Below are 19,189 nucleotides of genomic sequence, written 5' to 3'. Positions count from 1 at the left end.
ACAACACTGAAGTGTAAGGGGCCTCCAATTTTTTTAATGGACTGGATCTTTATATATTTTTATAATATATAAATAATATAAGACAAGTACTGGAAACAAATGAACACTATGAAATATCTGGGAAACCAGGCCTGGTATTCATAGCTGACTTTAAAAAGGCTTTTGATAAAGTAAGACTGGAATTTATACTGAACAGAAATATAAACGCAACATGTAAAATGTTGGTCCCATGTTTCATGAGATGKAATAAAATATTCTTTACACAGGTGCACTTTATGCTAGGAACAATAACAGGCCACTCTAAAATGTGCAATTTTGTTTACATCCTTGTTAGTGAGCAGTTCTTCTTTGCCAAGATAATCCATTCACTTGACAGGTGTGGCATATCAAGAAGCTGATTAAATGTCATTATCTTTACATTACACAGGTCCACCTTGTGCTGGGGACAATAAAAGGCCACTCTAAAATGTGCAGTTTTGTCACACAACACAATGCCACAGAGGTCAAGGTTTGAGGGAACCAGCAATTTGCAGGCTGACTGCAGAATGTTAATTTCTCCACCATAAGCCGCCTCCGTTGTTTTAGAGAATTTGGCAGGACGTCCCACCGGCCTCCCACCCACAGACCATGTGTAACCATGACAGCCCAGGACCTCCACATCCGGCTTCTTCACCTGCGGGATTATCTGAGACCAGCCACCCGGACAGTAGATGAAACTGTGGGTTTGCACAACCGAAGAATTTCGAACTGTCAGAAACCGTCTCAGGGAAGCTCACCAGGGTGTCCTCACCAGGGTCTTGACCTGACTGGAGTTCGGCGTCATAGCCAACTTCAGTGGGAAAATGCTCACCTTCGATGGTCACTGGCACGCTGGAGAAGTGTGCTCTTCACGAATGAAGCCCTGTTTCAACTGTAATGGGCAGATAGCAGACAGTGTGTTAAAGAGTGTTGGAGTGCTGCATCAGATGACCTGGCCTCCACAATCATCCGACCTCAACCCAATTGAGATGAGTTGGACCACAGAGTGAAGGAAAAGCAGCCAACAAGTGCTCCTTCAAGACTGTTGGAAAATCATTCCAGGTGAAGCTGGTTGAGAGAATGCCAAGAGTGTGCAAAGCTGTCATCAAGGCAAAGGGTGGCTACTTTGAAGAATCTCAAATATATATTGATTTGTTTAACACTTTTTTGGTTTTTGATTCCATATGTGTTATTTCATAATGTAGAAAATAGTAAAAATAAAGAAAAACCCTGGAATGAGTAGGTGTGTCCAAACTTTTGACTGGTACTGTATGTGTGTGTGTGTGTATGTATATATATATATATAGTAGCAGGCTCAAGGGTGTGGGGTTTCCACGTCACCAAGTTCAATAACAAAACATGCACCAGTAGAATAGAATGCAAATAGGGAGTTTATTAGCGGTTTTGGTACACTGGGGAAGAAGGTGGAATTCACCAATCACCTCACAGTCCACAAGCCGTTCTCGTTGTTCGTTCCGTTTTCCAGGGGTAATCCTCACACTCGGGTTCTTAGCCAATCTGGTTCTGTACCCAAGGGGCGTGGTCTGACAGTCCAGGTCACAACGGGTAATCACACAGATATTGTTCTCTCTTCTCCCGCTCTTCATATAGCACTTTGTTCTCTCCCTACTCTGCCCCTTTGTGCAGACTGCTTCTTCCTTTCTCCCCAAGCACTCCCTGGCTTAACGTCCGCAGCCTCGCTTCGTTGGGGCAGGAAGACCCTATAAGGCTCAGGGGGTGGAGCCAGCGACCTGCAAGATATCTCCCCTCAATAACCACTCCCCTCACCTCTCCCTGCCGTCTGCCACAATATATTTATTTWAAAAAAGATATATGGGGGATTGGAAATGATGCAGACAATTACATTGATAAAAGCCACAATTTATTTGCAAAATTAAAGTTGATGCACCCCTAAATAAAAAAACAAGTTCCTTTGTAACTTTCAGTATTTGTTGGGCTATCTTCCTCCACATTAGAGTAGTTTATGGCAACTACTTTTTACTTGAAAGGCAGAGCTAATGTTAACTCAAGTGTTTGTTTTTTAAACCTCTTTAAACTGGACCAAAAAACACTTTCAAAGCAGCAGAAATAATGTGAGGTAGATTTTTATCAGGACCGTATTGTTTAACACGGTAAAGAACTTTCAGATAAGATTCAARGATGAGGAAACTCCATGTTGATATTTTCCATTTTATTCGTAGGAAAGTAACTCATGTTTGTAATCCCCTCTTGATTTTAAAGGGGTAATCTGCAGTTCAAACAAGAACAAAGCCACCACACCACCACTGTTTTGGTGAACAGCTGAGGGATGGGTCTGGTGATATGCGACCACTCAAATTCATAGACAGAGCTATGGATGCAAGGACTCACCATCGATGAGATCAACACAGTTCTGACCATGTTCTGTAGACAAAGCATATATTTTGGGTTCTGATGGGGTATGACAGTTTAACTAAGCTCAAGAGGTGTTTAGAAGTTCTACTCTTCAAGAATCAATGGCTATATGTATCATTCATTTAAAAGTCCCAAAAATTGATGTGGCAATCYCAGATTGCCTCTTTAAACGAACGCACCCAGAGGTGCCATGTTTTGTAGCAGTGTACTGTAACAGCAGTCTCACTACATGGCACCACATGTAGCCTAGCGGAAGCTCCTAATTAATTAGGATCATTATAATATTTATTTCTACCAGGCACCATTTCTCATTTTCTCCTACAATTTGWACCGTGTCTATTCCTACTATATTTTCTGTCACTCAGTACAGCTGTCTCGTGTGCTCTCTGTCTTCCTCTAATATTAGCTCAATTCTCTTTCTTTATCTATTACCGCTCATCTCACACTGTCTTGCACTKCTCAGTCTCTTGCCTTGTCAGCCTGTCCTACTCAACTCTTTCAATTTAAATTCATTTTGGAATCCAGTTTAAATGCATGCAGGAAGGCGTCATTGTCAGGACAAATAAACATTTAGCAGGGGTAACAAATCAGACAGTTGACAAAATAACTCACTGTCCAGAGTACAGATGAAGTTATGGGATGTGATGGAACTATATTAGATTWGTTTTACCCCATGGCTACTTCCTGTGTTCAGTTATACCGGCCCTCCCTAAATCTCACTACTGTAGCTGTAATCTACTTTGAAGATTTTTACACATTTTGCCATCCCTCCTCAACTAATTATCCTATTTTTCTACACCTTTGTCTCTCCTTTTTTCTCTCGCTCCATTTCTCTCTCTCTCCTGGCTTCCCCTATTTCTTACTCGCTTTGTGCTCTTTAAGTTTTCCTTGAGTGACTAATTCTGGTAGCCATGTGAGTTTCTATGTGAGTGTGAACTATCTGTGTGTGTGTGCTGCCTCCTTACCTCTGAAATATAGACATGAATTCCTGGGGAGCATCTCAATGACATACTCCACACGTCCTCTCTCCTCACCTCCTTAAAACCCATTGGAGTAGAAGGTCAGAGGGGAGGGGCCTCTGGCTTGTTCATCCAATGGATTTCAAGAAGGAGGRGAGGAGAGAGGATGCGAGGAGTATGCAACTGAGATTCTCCCCTAGTCAGGTGTGTATTATATCACTTAGCTCCAGCCATATATTATGTCATATAGTTCTATATTATGTTATAATGAGTCCTCCCGTCCAGCAGGTGGTGGACCAGGCAGCCAGAAGACCGTTCTCCATGAGGAGTAGTGGAAGATGCCGGCTCTGCCAGCGCTGCTGCTGTCGATTTACTTCCTCTTACTGTTGCTGACCATGGCCCCGCTCTCTTTCACCCAGGCTCCCGCGCTCTCCTCCGTCAGAATGGGTGGGGTTTCTACTAGTTACCACAGCCACAAAGTCAAAATGGGCTWTYTCATAAAAATGCATGAAAACTAAAATTAGGTATTTGGTCTTAATTTYAGGTTAAGGTTAGGCATACGGTTAGCAGTGTGGGTAAGGTTAGGTTTAAAATCACATTTTATCAAGATAAATTGTAGAAATAGGCAGGGTTTAWGCCTTTGTGGCTGTGGTAACTAGTGATGACCGAACGTGTGCGATGGGATCACACTATCATGGCTGACAAGGCAATCTACTCCTCAGTGTCTTTACCAACTGTTTGTGGTTATTGACTTGCCATTTTGATTAATGCAATTATAGTTCACCATATGTACCATATGTACCACAAATGTATATATATATTTTCTTTAACCTTTATTTAACTAGGCAAGTCAGTTAAGAACACATTCTTKTTTACAATGACGTCCTACCAGAAGGCAAAAGGCCTCCTTCCCCGACGGGGGATGGGATTAAAAATGTAAAATGTAATAKAAATATAGGACAGAACACACGACAAGAGAGACACAACAACACTACATAAAGAGAGACCTAAGACAACAACATAGCATGGTAGTGACACATGAAAACACAGCATGGTAGCAACACAACATGACAACAGCATGGTAGCAACACAACACGGCAGCAGCACAACATGGTAGCAGCACAAAACATGGTACAAGCATTATTGGGCACAGACAACAGCACAAAGGGCACGAAGGTAGAGACAACAATGCATCACACAAAGCAGCCACAACTGTCAGTAAGAGTGTCAGTAAGAGTGTCTGGTAACACAGGAAGCTGCAGTGCAGTACAGTACAGTTCACAGTACAATGTTCTATCAATGTCTCCATGGATACGCATACTGTAGGCTAATTGAAGATCAGGAAGATAAGGCTTGGATCAGAGAATGCCTCATTCCTCAGTAATTGTAATGTAAACATGGGTCGTTACCATAAGGATGATAGGGTCATTTATGAACTCATTTGGTTATGTACATCTCGCTGACTTCACCGARGTGATCATCATTCAGTGATCATCCTAAATGTCAGATGACAGGTTGTCCACTTTTCCCCCTGAATAACCTTTCCTTGAAAATGGCTCTAGTCCGTGTGATTCTCTGTGACTCACCCCTGGCATCCATTTCACAGATGGGTTGAATGTTAGTCAAAAGGTCAGCCTTATTGGAGCATAGATCAGATAGACTTKTTTTGAAAGGAATGACAAAACCCAACAGTGGATTTGAATCCGTCTGCCCCCGGGTCTGGTTTATCATGCTCCTTTTTCTTCTCGTCTATCTTTCTATCGTTCTATTTATCCCCCCAGCGGCCATTTTGGACGACCAGTCGGTGTGTGGGCGAGGGGAGCGGCTAGCGCTGGCCCTGGCCAGGGAGAACATTAACAGTTTTTTTGAGGGCCAGTCCAGAGCCCGGGTGGAGGTGGACATCTTCGAGCTGCAGAAGGACTCACAGTATGACACCACCGATACCAGTAAGCATGATCAGTACAAGCCACTATTTTCTAAATTGAGCTGGATAGACATCTTATTCATTCAAATGTGACCGACGGGTTTCAAACCCAGGTCGAATCCTGGGTAGCGCAAGAATGTATTAGCCCGCTGAGCTAATGCCAATGTTCCACTTATTGTCAACTATATCTGGATAGACACTTTACTCATACAAATTTGACAGAATGGGTTCAAACCAAGATCTCCTGAGTGCCACAAGACTGTTAGCCCTCTGAGCTAAAGACAAGACATTATCTCAGGAGGAGCTAATGCAAGTCTTCTGATCCCAGGCAAGGTTACTCATCACATGAGTTACACCGACATACACTTACACACTCACAGTGTACCGCTGACAGATGTTATTGTCTTGGAGAAGGACGAATCGACCGAGTAAACTAAGTGTGTGTGTCGGAGATCATAATTTTTCACGTTATAGCCTTTTGTACTCCCACCATCACAAAGGGAGGCAATATGGTAGTGGGTGTTAAGTTGCTCTTTAAACAGTGAGTGATCTGCAAGTATTCACGTGCAAACACACTCACACACCACAGGAGGTTGGTGGCACCTTAATTGGGGAGGACGGGCATGTGGTAATGGCTGGAGCGGAATAAGTGGAATGGTATCAAATACATCAAACACATGGTTTGATGCCATTCCATTCACTCCGCTCCAGCCATTATTGTGCCCCTTCCTCCCCTCAACAGCCTCCACTGATACACACACACACACACACACATTGCTAATCTGTCTCGGATCTGGGAGAGCCGTACAGGTTTTTCTGAACAGAATAATAACACTCATCTCCAATAGACAGAGTGAGGATTCAGATTGCCGTTATGGCTACAATTAATCAAAAGTGTCCYGCATTGACTCTTAATTTGATATATCATCCAAGAACTGGACAGAACTGGACCTCGTCCAAGACATTGACTCTTCCGTCTTGCTGGTAAATTCTCTCTCCTTACTAATTCCCCCCTCTCTCACTCCCTCACTCCCTCCTGTCTGTCTGTCTGTCTGTCTGTCTGTCTGTCTGTCTGTCTGTCTGTCTGTCTGTCTGTCTGTCTGTCTGTCTGTCTTCTGTCTGTTCTGTCTGTTCTCTCTCCTCTGTCTTCTCTTGTCTCTCTCTGTCTCTCCCCTCTGTCTCAGTGTGTCAGATATTGCCGAAGGGGGTGGTCTCTGTGATTGGCCCCGCGTCCAGTCCCGCCTCAGGCTCAACTGTCAGTCACATCTGTGGGGAGAAGGAGGTGCGCTAGCTATGTCCTCTAAACCACATTCACACTGCTACTCATACTATATTCCCATACTCCCATAAACCACTACTCCARTACTTGTCTGCTTACTGGATGATTACCGATCATTGAAAGGACTGGATAGGTTTCGGACATTTTGTTTATACCTATCCTGCTGGGGTTTACTTATTAAGGAAATGTACTCTCACTGGCCAGATTATTAGGGACACCCATCTAGTACCGGGTCGGACCACCCTTTGCATCCAGAACAACCTGAATTCTTCTGGGTATTCTACAAGGTGTCGGAAACGTTACACAGGGATGTTGGTCCATGCTGACGCAATGGCATCACACAGTTAATGCAGATTGGACGGTGGTACATTCATGCTGCTAACAGCCCGTTCCATCTCATRCCATTATGCTCTATTGGGTTGAGGTCTGGGGACTGACCTGGAACACTGTCAAGTTCCAGGCAATGTTTTTCCACTCCTCAATTGTCCAGTGTTTGTGATTGTGTGCCCACTGGAGCCGCTTCTTCTTGTTTTTAGCTGATAGGAGTGGAACTTGGTGTGTTCGGATGTTGCAATAACCCATCTGTGACAAGGATCGACAAGTTGTGAGTTCCGAGATGCCATTCTTCACACCAATGTTGTACTGCGCCGTTATTTTTCTGTTTTTGGCCCGCCTGTTAGCTTACACGATTCTTGCCATTCTCCTTCGACCTCTCTCATCAACAAGCTGTTTTCGCCCACGGGACTGCCGCTGACTGGATGTTTTTTGTTTGTCGCACTGTTAAAGGTAAACCTTAGACACTGTTGTGAAAAGCCCAGGACGGTGGCAGTCTCTGAGATACTGGATCTGTCGTGCCTGGCACCGACAATCATACCACACTCAAAGTCGCTTAGGTCACTCGTTTTGCCCATTCMAACGTTCAATTGAACAGTAACTGAATGCCTGGATGCCTGTCTGCCTGCTTTATATAGCAAGCCAAGGCCACGTGACTCACTGTCTGTAGGAGCAATCCATTTTCATGAACGGTTGGGGTACCTAATAAACTGGCCGGTGACTGTATGTAGCACTGCTATAAATTCAAATCAAACTTTATTTGTCACATGAGCCGAATACAACAAGTTTAGACCTTACGTGAAATGCTTATTTACAAGCCCTTAACCAACAGTGCAGTTCAAGAAGAGTTAAGAAAATATTTACCAAATAAACTAAAGTAAAAAATAAMAAAAAGTAACACAATAAAATAACATTAACGAGGCTATATACAGGGGTACCGGTATCGAGTCAGTGTGCAGGGGTACAGGTTAGTTGAGGTAATTTGTACATGTAGGTAGAGGTGAAGTGACTTTGCATAGATAATAAACAGCGAGTAGCAGCAGCTTACAAAACCAATGGAAGGGCGGGGTCAATGTAAATAATTGTTTAACAGTCCTATGGCTTGGGGGAAGAAGCTGTTAAGGAGCCMTTTGGTCCTAGACTTGGCGCTCCGGTACCGCTTGCCGTGCGGTAGCAGAGACAACAGTCTATGACTTGGGTGACTGGAGTCTCTGACAATTTTATGGGCTTTCCTCTGACACCGCCTATTATATAGGTCCTGGATGGCAGGAATCTTGGCCCCAGTGATGTACTGGGCCATACCCACTACCCTCTGTAGCGCCTTACGGTCAGATGCCGAGCAGTTGCCATACCAGACGGTGATGCCACTGGTCAAGATGGTCTCGATGGTGCAGCTGTAGAACTTTTTGAGGATCTGGGGACCCATGCCAAATCTTTTCAGTCTGCTGAGGGGGAAAAGGTTTTGTCGTGCCCACGTCACGACTGTCTTGGTGTGTTTGGACCATGATGGTTCGTTGGTGATGTGGACACCAAGGAATTTGAAACTCTCGACCCGCTCCACTACAGCCCCGTCGATGTTAATGGGGTCCTGTTCGGCCCACCTTTTCCTGTAGTCCATGATCAGCTCCTTTGTCTTGATCACATTGAGGGAGAGGTTGTTGTCCTGGCACCACACTGCCAGGTCTCTGACGTCCTCCCTATAGGCTGTCTCATAGTTGTCGGTGATCAGGCCTACCACTGTCGTGTTGCTAGCAAACTTAATGATGGTGTTCGCTTTGAATAAAAGCCTCTGCTAAATGGCATATGTTTTAAGTCCTTTCAGATCAGTGGATGTTAGGGAGAGGAGACGTGGAAACAGTTCATGTTGGGACACAGCCAACATCACTCTAGGAAATGTCCTCTCTGATCTCTCTCTCTCGGTCATAGTTTAGTGAACTCTGTAATGAGTTAACTGTGGCTCATTCAGTTCGAACCTGCATGGTCACACTTTGGTCATGCAGAGATTTGACCTGGTTAATACTCCTTCTTTCACTAGCTACGATAATGAATCAGTCTTAAACCATGGTTAGATTACGATCTCTCGTCATATAAATCTGCAACGGGATGCTGTCAATCATCTACCAATGGAAATCTCTTCAGGCATTTTCACATTAAACTTAATTTCAGTACGGGCCAAGCAGCATTTCATCCCAGGGGCGAAACATTTCAGACCTGGCCCTTAGCCAGATTAAGTCAAACAGGGTTTAAAATCACGCCACAGGAAGAAAATGCAAATGTGAAAAGAATGTAGCCCGTTTACCCTGGAGTTGTCTATGGATGAAATACCAGTATAAAAACAGCTTTTGTTTTGTTTGGTTGAATTGGGTTGAATATGTCAATGTGATGGACAGAGCATGATAATGATGTCCAGGGTAAAAGCTTAAATGCCCCAATGCAGCCGTTTTGATCTCAATGCCAAATAATTACCTTACTGTAGTAGTTCTCAGGCAAGAATTGTGCTAGGACTGTCTGGGAGTGGTCTGAGCGACGAGGGGAAGGGGGAGAGATATGTCATCTGAAAACTAGCTGTTATTGGCAGACGTTTTAAACTCTCTTTGTTATTGGTCTATAGGAACTTATAGTGCCTGGTGATGTCGCCAGGCAAGCCAAAACTCCACCCATGCGAAACCTGCTGATTAGAAGGTCTTGTGTAGATTGTATTTTCAACCAGCAACTATCAGGAAATATCCCCCGATCAAATGTTTTCCCACTTTTACAGTGTTCGTTTCATCAACTGTTGTACAATATGATACAAAACACAGCGAAAAACATCATTTTGACTGCACTGGGCCTTTAATTTACCACCCAACCCCTTCCTCTCCCTTCCTTTACTCTTTGTGTACGATATGCTAATAATACTTTTGCTTTTTATAGTGTACAAACGTATGACAATAATAATCCATTAGTATCATACATGACCATCCTTTATAACGTACTCACATAAACAATTATGAACACTTCCCATGACCGATTCATAATGCCTAAAAGTGCATTTGTAACGCCTTATGTTGCCTGCTGTCTCAGATCCCTCATGTGAAGGTGGGCCCGGAGGAGACGCCCAAACTCCCATACCTCCGCTTRGCCTCGGTCAGCCTCTACCCCAGCAACGAGGACCTGAGCCTGGCTATAGGTGCCATCCTCCGCTCTTTCAGCTACCCCACCGCCAGCCTCATCTGCGCCAAGGCAGAGTGTGAGTGTATGCCTCAAGGCATCTGATACTGCATGCATCTTCCTATAGTTCCCTACTTGTATAATTCCGTGCTACGATACCTCCCTACGTACACATTTTGTGGAAAGGGTTCTACATGGAACCCAAAAGTGTTCTAACTGGAACCAAAAGGTGCTATCTAGAACCTAAAATGGTCCTTTGGCAGTCCCCACGGGAGAACCTTTAGAAGAACCCTTTTTGGTTCCAGGTAGAACCCTTTTGGGTTCATGTAGAACCCTTTCCACAGAATATTTTACATGGAACCAAAAAAGGTTCTACCTGTAACCAAAAGCAAAGCAAAAAGGGTTCTCCTATAGGGACACCTGAAGAACCCTTTTGGAACCCTTTTTTCTAAGAGTGTACAGTCTATTTCCTTTACCTCCATACATCAACTCTCCACGGTTACGGTTTGATCTGAGCAAAGGTTGAGTGTGAGTGCAGGGTGTTTGCTACTGCGTMTGTCTCGTGCTTCTAGACCTTGCCTATTGTTGCAGTATCACCAGTGTGAGGGTGGAGAGTGTATAAGAAATMATACACTGTATACGTTGTCAAATGAGATGCCCTGCGTTGCTGTTTTCCTCAAGGTGCATGTTTACATTTGAGTCCTTTAGAAGATGCTCTTATCCAGAGCGACTAACATGAGCAATTAGGGTTAAGTGCCTTGCACATCGACAGATTTTTCACCTAGTCGGCTCTGGAATTCAAACCAGCGACCTTTCGGTTACTGGCCCAATGCTCTTAACCACTAGGCTACCTGCCGCCTCCATGCTCACGTAATCCTTTATTTAGCAGGTTCAAGTAGTCCAAGCAGGTTCAAGTAGTGTATAGCTATCTGTTGAGGTTCATGTACTGTGTATATGTTTTGACGCTTTAGACTTGTCAGCGTACAGCCGATGCCCCTGAAGCTTCAGCAGAGCAGTAGTGCGTATCATTTTGCATTGGTCTGATGCTCCTCTCTTCAAACTCCAACAAAGGCCCTGAACTGTACAAGAGTACTCCAGTAGCCTGGAGCCATTCATACAACCCCTCTATCACCTTCCCATCAGTCCTCCTGCGTTCCAGGGTCCCCTGCACACAGACTGCAGCCGCCCAGCCAGTCCAGGTGGTGGATTAGCCCAGTTCCCCTCCAGAGTGGATTATGCCTTCCACTTATGAGCTGCTGCTCTACTCGACTGCTCAGGTCTGGGCCAAGGTTGGGTGTGCCGAATGCGCAACCCTCTCTCTTTATGGAGCCCACTGTTTCCCACTTGGCTGGTCTGGTCTGCGCGCCGTGTAACGTTCTTTCGCAAAATGGTGTCTATTCTTTCCTCTTCCCTTGGTTTTCCTTGTTTTATTTTCCAGTCGGCAATATTGCCACTCTGTTGGTTTGTCTGTTCCCTGTTCAAGGCCCGGTTCAATTCCAGTCACCCTAGGGAGAGTTTATTGTTGCGATTATCAAGGTCAGGCATGTGATAGACTCGTTTTTGGATAGAGTAACTCACTGGTCACTGAATGTTATWAAAAGGGGTAGGAAGTAAAGGTGGACATGTACTTTCTGTCCAGGGACGAAGATGAGGATAGTCCTCCTCATTKATTTAAGGAAAAAGTGAAACAATTTAACACATTCAGAAATCCTTCTTGTAACTCAAATGATACCTTTGTTACACACCTCACCTAAATATCGGATTAAACATACTGGTAACAGAGAATGTGAAAATATGTGTTAACAGCACCATCTAGACATGTACAGTTACCTTCTGGTTACCAAAGTAGATTTAAAGTTACTACACAGCATAATATAAAGTGATGGGGGGACAGAGAAATAGAGCAAAATATCATGTTTTTCCGGTAGCAGTAATCAAAATGTCTTTTGAAATAGCAATACAGTGCTATCGTACTCTGTAATGTTTGGTTGAGGTATCACAAAGTATGTGTTTCATCAAGCCTCTGAAGTGCTCCGCCTCCACCCCMTAGGCCTGCTGCGATTGGAGGAGCTGGTGCGGCGCTTCCTGATCTCCCGGGAAACACTGTCRGTTAGGATGCTGGACGAAAGCCTGGACCCCACCCCCCTGCTAAAGGAGATCAGAGACGATAAAGTGGCTACTATCATCATCGACGCCAATGCTTCCATCTCCTACCTCATCCTCAGAAAGGTCAGGACCCTCACCAGGCTACAGTCACAAAGACAACTAACAACAGTGTGGTCCTCTGTAGRTCAGGTGAAAGAGCAAGGCGCTTGCAATGCCAGCATAGTGGGTTTGATTCTCGGGACCACCCGTACGTAAAATATATGTACGCYTGACTGTAAGTCGCTTTGGATATAAGTCCTGCTTAACGGAATATATTAGTATTATATATTTAAGCAATATTAAGCCAATATACCACGGCTAAGGGCTGTTCAAACATGATGCAACGCTGAGTACCTGGATACAGCCCTTAGCCGTAGTATATTGGCCATATACCACAAACCTCCGAGGTGCCTTATTGCTATTATAAACTGGTTAACAATGTAATTAGAGCAGTACAAATAACTGTTTTGTCATACCCGTGGTATACGGTCTGATATACCARGGATGTCAGCCAATCAGCATTCAGGGCTCGAACTATCCAGTTTATAATATAGTTTAAAATATTTCAAAGAATCATGTAGCACTTTATTTGAAAGTTACCTAGKGCTACATAAGGACTTCATAACACATGTATAACTCATACATAACACATTTGTAAGCAGTACATAAACATTCCATAAATGCTTATGTCAAGTTGATAATCATTGTATCATAGTGATGTTACCATGATATAATTAATCTACTTGCAGGTGTTGACATGAGCATTTATAACATTCAAGAAATGCTTAAACACTGCTTATGAATCTGCTATGTATGAATTATTAATGTATTAGCAGAGCCTTATGTAGGTTCGCCTTGCCCAGCTCAATGTCATTCTCTGCAGTATAACACATAGCACCATTTATCCTACTCAATATTGTGGCCAGAAGGCACATTATATATGTATGCTTTGAAATGATGTATTATTCTATTCTGTAGTCTACTGGTGCCAGTACTGTAAGCTATGTAAACGCTAGATGTAGTGTTCACGTTTGCCATGTGTATGCCCGTGTAATCAACTGTCAAAAATAGCAGATATGCGCTGTTAGCTTTCAAAGGTCAATGTTCTACATGCTAAACACCTGCTCATGTGTCTAAAGCTAGCAAACCTGTTACCTTAATCCCATATGATAAAGTTACTGTATCACCCACAGTGCAGTGCAGTTCAATGTATCAGCACTGTTACAATGCCCCCCCCCTCTCTCCTTTTCCACCCCTCAGGCATCAGAACTGGGGATGACATCAGCGTTTTACAAGTACATACTCACCACAATGGTAAGAGCATACCAATCAAAATTCTCCTCCCCTCCCTCTCCGTACCCTACCCACAATCCTCTCTGCTCGGCCTGTGGACGGCTATCGCGGCAGATCTCATCTGAAATGCATGATGGGAGTGCACCGCTTGTCAATTTCTGTGCCTGGCGCATGCCCTTGTGCGAGGTGACTTACATAGCTAGTAATATTTTCTACATCTTATCCCGTCCCGTCTACAGTGCAGGGCATTTTTGCTGTGGTACTTACAAGTGCGCACGCCTCACACACCCAAGTGAGAAACGGCAGTTCCCTGAACATTGGAGAGGGACCAGAAATCTCTAAATCATGACCCTTTTCATTTTCATAGCTGAATGGCACGCCGCTCTACTGTCTGGAACTAGAAGCATTGGTGTCCTGCCTGCCAGTGCCAAAACGCTGTCTCTGTATTGTACCATGGTCTCCTTACTGTATTCAGCTACTGTGAGACYCTGTGGTACACTGTTACTACTGCTGTCCAAATGCAATTACCTTTTCCAGAGCCGTATTTCAGATATGCTGTATTTCAAAATGATTTTAAAAAGAAGAAAGATGTACTTACTTACTGSCCTTTTCTACCCCTATTCCACACTACTATCTCATACCTCACTGTCAGTGGCGGTCAGTGCCATTTATTAGCATGTCCTTATTTCTATTACAGCATGTTGGATGACTGTCATTCATATTGCATTCACTCAGTTCAATGTAACATCAATAGGTTTCGGCTACTACATGATACAAAAATGTTCCCTATACCCATCATGAGGTTMCTACAAACTAGCCTATGAATGAAAGTTTACAACAAAGGTGCACACAGGTCGAGAGAATTTTGCGATGACAGACAGTGACACATGGACAGACAGTGACACATTCAATACCTCCTTGCACACTCTTGCCTGCATCTAGTTTAGCTAGGTGTCAATGGTGTGCGTACTGGGAGCGGAGTCAGGTGCAGGAGAGCAGAGAGTTGTGAACAGGCGCACACTTTATTTAGGCAGGAGAAACCAACAGACGGACGCCACTGSGTCAACCTCCAGCCAATAAGGCAWAAGTGCAAACGGGCAAACAGTCACAATAATTATGTACAAACAAATAAACATACCTCGTGAGATAAAACACGGCATAAACGCATACCGGTATAGCGCGTCAAAATAGACACGTYAGACAAAACAAACCAATGTAGTGTGATTGGGGAATGAAAACCAGGTGTGCAGGGAACAAGACAAAACAAATGGATAAATGAAAAATGGAGCGGCGATGGCTAGAAAGCCGGTGACGTCGACCGCCAAACGCAGCCCGAACAAGGAGAGGAGCCGACTTCGGCGGAAGTCGTGACACTAGGGTGTAATCATTAGTCCAACAGTTGCAAATTAGTTTCTATTGGACAAATTCAGGTATTTTTATCCCCGTTTCGTTTGCTTCAGTTTAAGAAACGTTTTTCCACAGAATCGGCAGAAGGAATACACATCCCTGATCACGCATAAACACAGTTCACTTTCATGTAACATCCTAGTCAACATAGCTAATAGAACTAATGCGTTAGTAAACCCGCTACAATCATGCAGTAACGTTACAGTGTACAGTCAGTAAGCAGTTAGGCAATATATTAATAAAACCAAAAGCTTACCTTGACTTGGAAGAGTTTCAGTGTTGTGTTGGATAGTCATAGCCAGCTGGATAACATAGCATCCCTCTGTTTGAGCCGGTTGTTTGAGTAATTAAACTAGCCAGCTGCATTTGCTAGCTAAGTAAGTGAAACTGAAAGTGAAAAAATGACAATCTCTCTCTCTCTCTGGCTTCTCCTTCATTTTTGAAGAAATGAATTTGTTCAAAACTGTTCAACTATTGTCTTTCTCTCTCTTTGAGTCAACTACTCACCACATTTTATGCACTGCAGTGCTAGATAGCTGTAGCTTATGCTTTCAGTACTAGATTCATTCTCTGATCCTTTGATTGGGTGGACAACATYTCAGTTCATGCTGCAAGAGCTCTGATAGGTTGGAGTACGTCCTCCGGAAGTTGTCATAATTATGGAAGGGGGTAGGAACCAAGAGCCTCCTAGGTTTWATATGGAAGTCAATGTACCCAGAGGAGGACGGAAGCAAGCTGTCCTCCAGCTACACCATGGTGCTACCCTAAAGAGTGCTATTGAGGATCCTGTAGACCTTCATTGCAAAACAGTGTGTTTTAATCAATTATTTGGTGACGTGAATATATTTTGTGTAGTTTTATCTAAAAAGGATCACTTTTTCAATGTAATACCATTTATTTTTTTGTGAAATTCACTGAGGCGGATGGTCCTTCCCTTCCTCCTCTGAGGAGCCTCCACTGCTCACTGTTGAACAATAATTTAATTGACATGACTGGGGAGGGGGAAAACATTAACATTAACATTTTCCCCTACCTGTATGGTTTAGCTAGCTCTCTCAGAATGTTCACTCCCAAGCCCCTCCCACCTCCTTGTGTCAATCAGGACTTTCRCCTGCTGCGATTAAACTAACTRTCGAGCCCCTCCCTCCCTCTTTTGTCAATCAGGACTTTCCCCTGCTGCGATTGGACGACGTGGTGGATGACCAATCCAACATCGTAGGTTTCTCCATGCTCAACAGCAGCCATCCCTTCTACCTGGAGTTCATCAGGAGTCTCAACCTGTCCTGGAGGGAGGGCTGTGACCTCAGCCCCTACCCCGGCCCGTCGGTGAGAACCGGAATCCTTGTATGTGGTTGTACTCATACACTATTACTGTGACTAACACTCATACTCATACTCACTCTCTTTCATATACTGTACTCATATACTCTCATATACTGTAACTCATATCTTCTTCAAACACTCATATATTGTGTAGTCTTACTGTCACTCGTATACTAATTATTTACCAGCACTCATATACTTGTTACTCATATCGTTTTCTCATACACTGTCACATACTGTTACTGCTGTCACTCATATACTGCTACAGTAATTTACTCATATACGGTCAGCTAAGTATGTTTGTGTTCTCTCTACTGCTAAGTTATCCACGTGCTGTTACCCGTATACTCTCGACTATGATAACTTATACTGATATAGTATTATATATTTTATACTATAACAGTATAATGACATCCAWTTCTACATTCTCACTCATACATTTACTCATACGTGCAATGCCACACATTTACYCGTACATTTCTAGGTCACACACAGCGGAGGAGGCTGGTGGGACGAGCTATAGGAGGACGGGCTCTTTGTAATGGCTGGAATGGAACGGTATCAAACCCATCAAACATATTGAAACCACATGTTTGATTCCGTTCCATTAATTCCAAGCCAGCCATTACAATGAGCCCGTCCTCCTGTAGCTCCTCCCACCAGCCTCCTCTGGTAGACAGACTTTATCACTATTCCTTTTTACACGGTCAAACTGCCCGTCGAAGTARACATATTGCCATGCTGTCACTCACAGTCTGCGTGATTCACACTCTGCCAGGTTGACTGATGCCTGACCAGATGTCATTCATTTTTAAAGGGATACTTCTGCATTATGGCAATGAGGCTCTTAATCTAGTCAGGTGAACTCATGGAAACCATTTTTATGTCTCTGCGTGCAGTTTGAAGGAAGTTGCTAACTAGCGCTATCGCATTTGCCAACTAGCATTAGCGCAGCTAGCAAGCTAGCAGATACCCATAGACTTTCAGTCATTGCGCTAATGCTTGTTAGCATTGGCTCGCAAAACTACCTCTAACTTCCTTCATACGAGACACAGAGACATAKAAATGATATACACAAGTTAATCTGACTCTGAAGAAGTAGKTAAAAGATCTCAATTCCAAAATCCTGAAGTATCCCTTTAAGTTTGATTGAATCACACAGCTTTGGCACGGACCACAGTGCCACCTTGTTGACTGAGTAGCATTACATCTATCCCAACGTTTCTCACTCTTTTTCTCACTCTTTTTGTCTTTCTCTATCTCGATCTTCATGCCTGCGTCTCTCATCTTTCTCTCTTTTTCTGTCTCTCCATCTCTGGCTTTCCTTCCCTCCCTCCCTACGTCTTTCCTACTCTCTCTCACATTTGTATCAACTATTCTCTTACTCTCTGCTTCCCTCCCTCCACCCTATCCCCTTCTCCCCTTCCCTCTCTTTCTCTCTCTCTCTCTCTCCCTCCCACAGCTGTCGTCGGCTCTCATGTTTGATGCGGTGCATGTGGTGGTGGGGGCGGTGCGTGAGCTCAACCGGAGTCAGGAGATTGGAGTGAAGCCGCTCAGCTGTACCACTCCTCAGATCTGGCAGCATGGCACCAGCCTGATGAACTACCTGCGCATGGTACTAACACATACTCTCTCTTTACCCAACGTTGTCCCAATGCTGTCCCAATGCTGTCCCAACTAGCCCATTTTGTATTAGCCAACTGATTCATTTGTTAAGGCGACAAATGTAATGTTGTTGACTACAGAAACCGTTAGTTCACCTGTGTGTCCCAACTAGCCAGTTGTTACAAAATAACAAATTACAAAATAACAAAATGTGGCAAACCAATACAGTCCTAACTGGTGCAGAGAAAACACAGAGACAGGAAACAACCACCCACAAACCCCAACACGAAACAAGCCACCTATATATGATTCCCAATCAGAGACAACACAAAACACCTGCCTCTGATTGAGAACCATATTAGGCCAAACATAGAAACAGACAAACTAGACACACAACATAGAATGCCCACCCAGCTCACGTCCTGACCAACTCTAAAACAAGCAAAACACACAAGAACTATGGTCAGAACGTGACAGATATAGAGTTCAAATATATATAATTTTGAGTTTGCATCCTAATATTACACGTTAAGTACATCACAGAAGACTGAAATATAACAAAACTGTTTGACATAGAAACACCGGATCTTCTGTTGTTTAAAAAAAATTATGTTTATTAATTATGAAATTATAAAAATGATTAATAACATTCCACCTATGAGACCGCCAGGTAATTTGACTGCAGGAAAGAGCCACTACAGGTTGTGTCCCAATAGGTCCAACGCTTAGTTGAAGTATGCAATATGGCATGGTACATTCACCTGTTACTGAACACTCTCCCAACTAGCCTGGCTAGCTATTTATACATTTGCCACCTTAGCCAACTRGTTCTCCTGCCAAGGCAGCAATGTAATGTTGTTGAATACAGAACAGTCAGGTACCAACTAAAACATGGCCGCTTTTGGTACTGAACTACTGAAGTAACAAGGGTTGTGGGACAAATCCATTTAAATTCAGTATATTTGCGGAATYAATGGCATTTCAGCTCATGAAATAAATGTGATTGAATTGTTCAATTCATGAAGTGAATCCTGAATTATTGAGCAATTGACTGAGTTGGATTGGAATTTACCCCAACCGTACCAGTAGGCTAACTAGTGAATAGCACAGCTCCACTTCGCAATACATTAGTGCTTGCAGCACTGTCTTATAACCTTCCTGTCGCCTTTGGGACTTTCGGTTGTTGCCATGTAAACCACATTGTTTTGTGGGTGTTGTTGTTGTTGTTAGGGTGGTTGGTGTGTGTTGTGGTCTTGATGGTATTCTTCCTATCGTCATTGTTGCGCTCTGCTGGGCAGCGTATTTTCTCGATTTTCTCTCCATCCCTTCCTTCCTTCCTTCCTTCCTTCCTTCCTTCCT

The 19,189-nt window shown here is 43.6% G+C and overlaps 1 protein-coding gene across 1 annotated transcript in view; it reads left to right on the top strand.

Moving 5' to 3' along the window:
• LOC111955677 (glutamate receptor ionotropic, kainate 5-like) overlaps positions 1-19,189 on the top strand; it is a 103,508-nt gene that overhangs the window by 68,616 nt on the left and 15,703 nt on the right. The window contains 8 exon segments of the mRNA XM_070436339.1: positions 3,660-3,818; positions 5,153-5,317; positions 6,480-6,577; positions 9,971-10,136; positions 12,108-12,286; positions 13,463-13,516; positions 16,067-16,228; positions 17,688-17,840. Of these exon segments, the coding sequence (XP_070292440.1) occupies positions 3,710-3,818; positions 5,153-5,317; positions 6,480-6,577; positions 9,971-10,136; positions 12,108-12,286; positions 13,463-13,516; positions 16,067-16,228; positions 17,688-17,840 (1,086 nt within the window). The 5' untranslated portion in view covers positions 3,660-3,709.

Source organism: Salvelinus sp. IW2-2015, linkage group LG31 (genome assembly GCF_002910315.2).
Source record: "Salvelinus sp. IW2-2015 linkage group LG31, ASM291031v2, whole genome shotgun sequence".
In the NCBI taxonomy this organism is placed as follows: Eukaryota; Metazoa; Chordata; class Actinopteri; order Salmoniformes; family Salmonidae; genus Salvelinus; species Salvelinus sp. IW2-2015.
The sequence above is the reverse complement of the archived record's forward strand: the minus strand, read 5'-3'. Positions and strand labels throughout refer to the sequence as shown.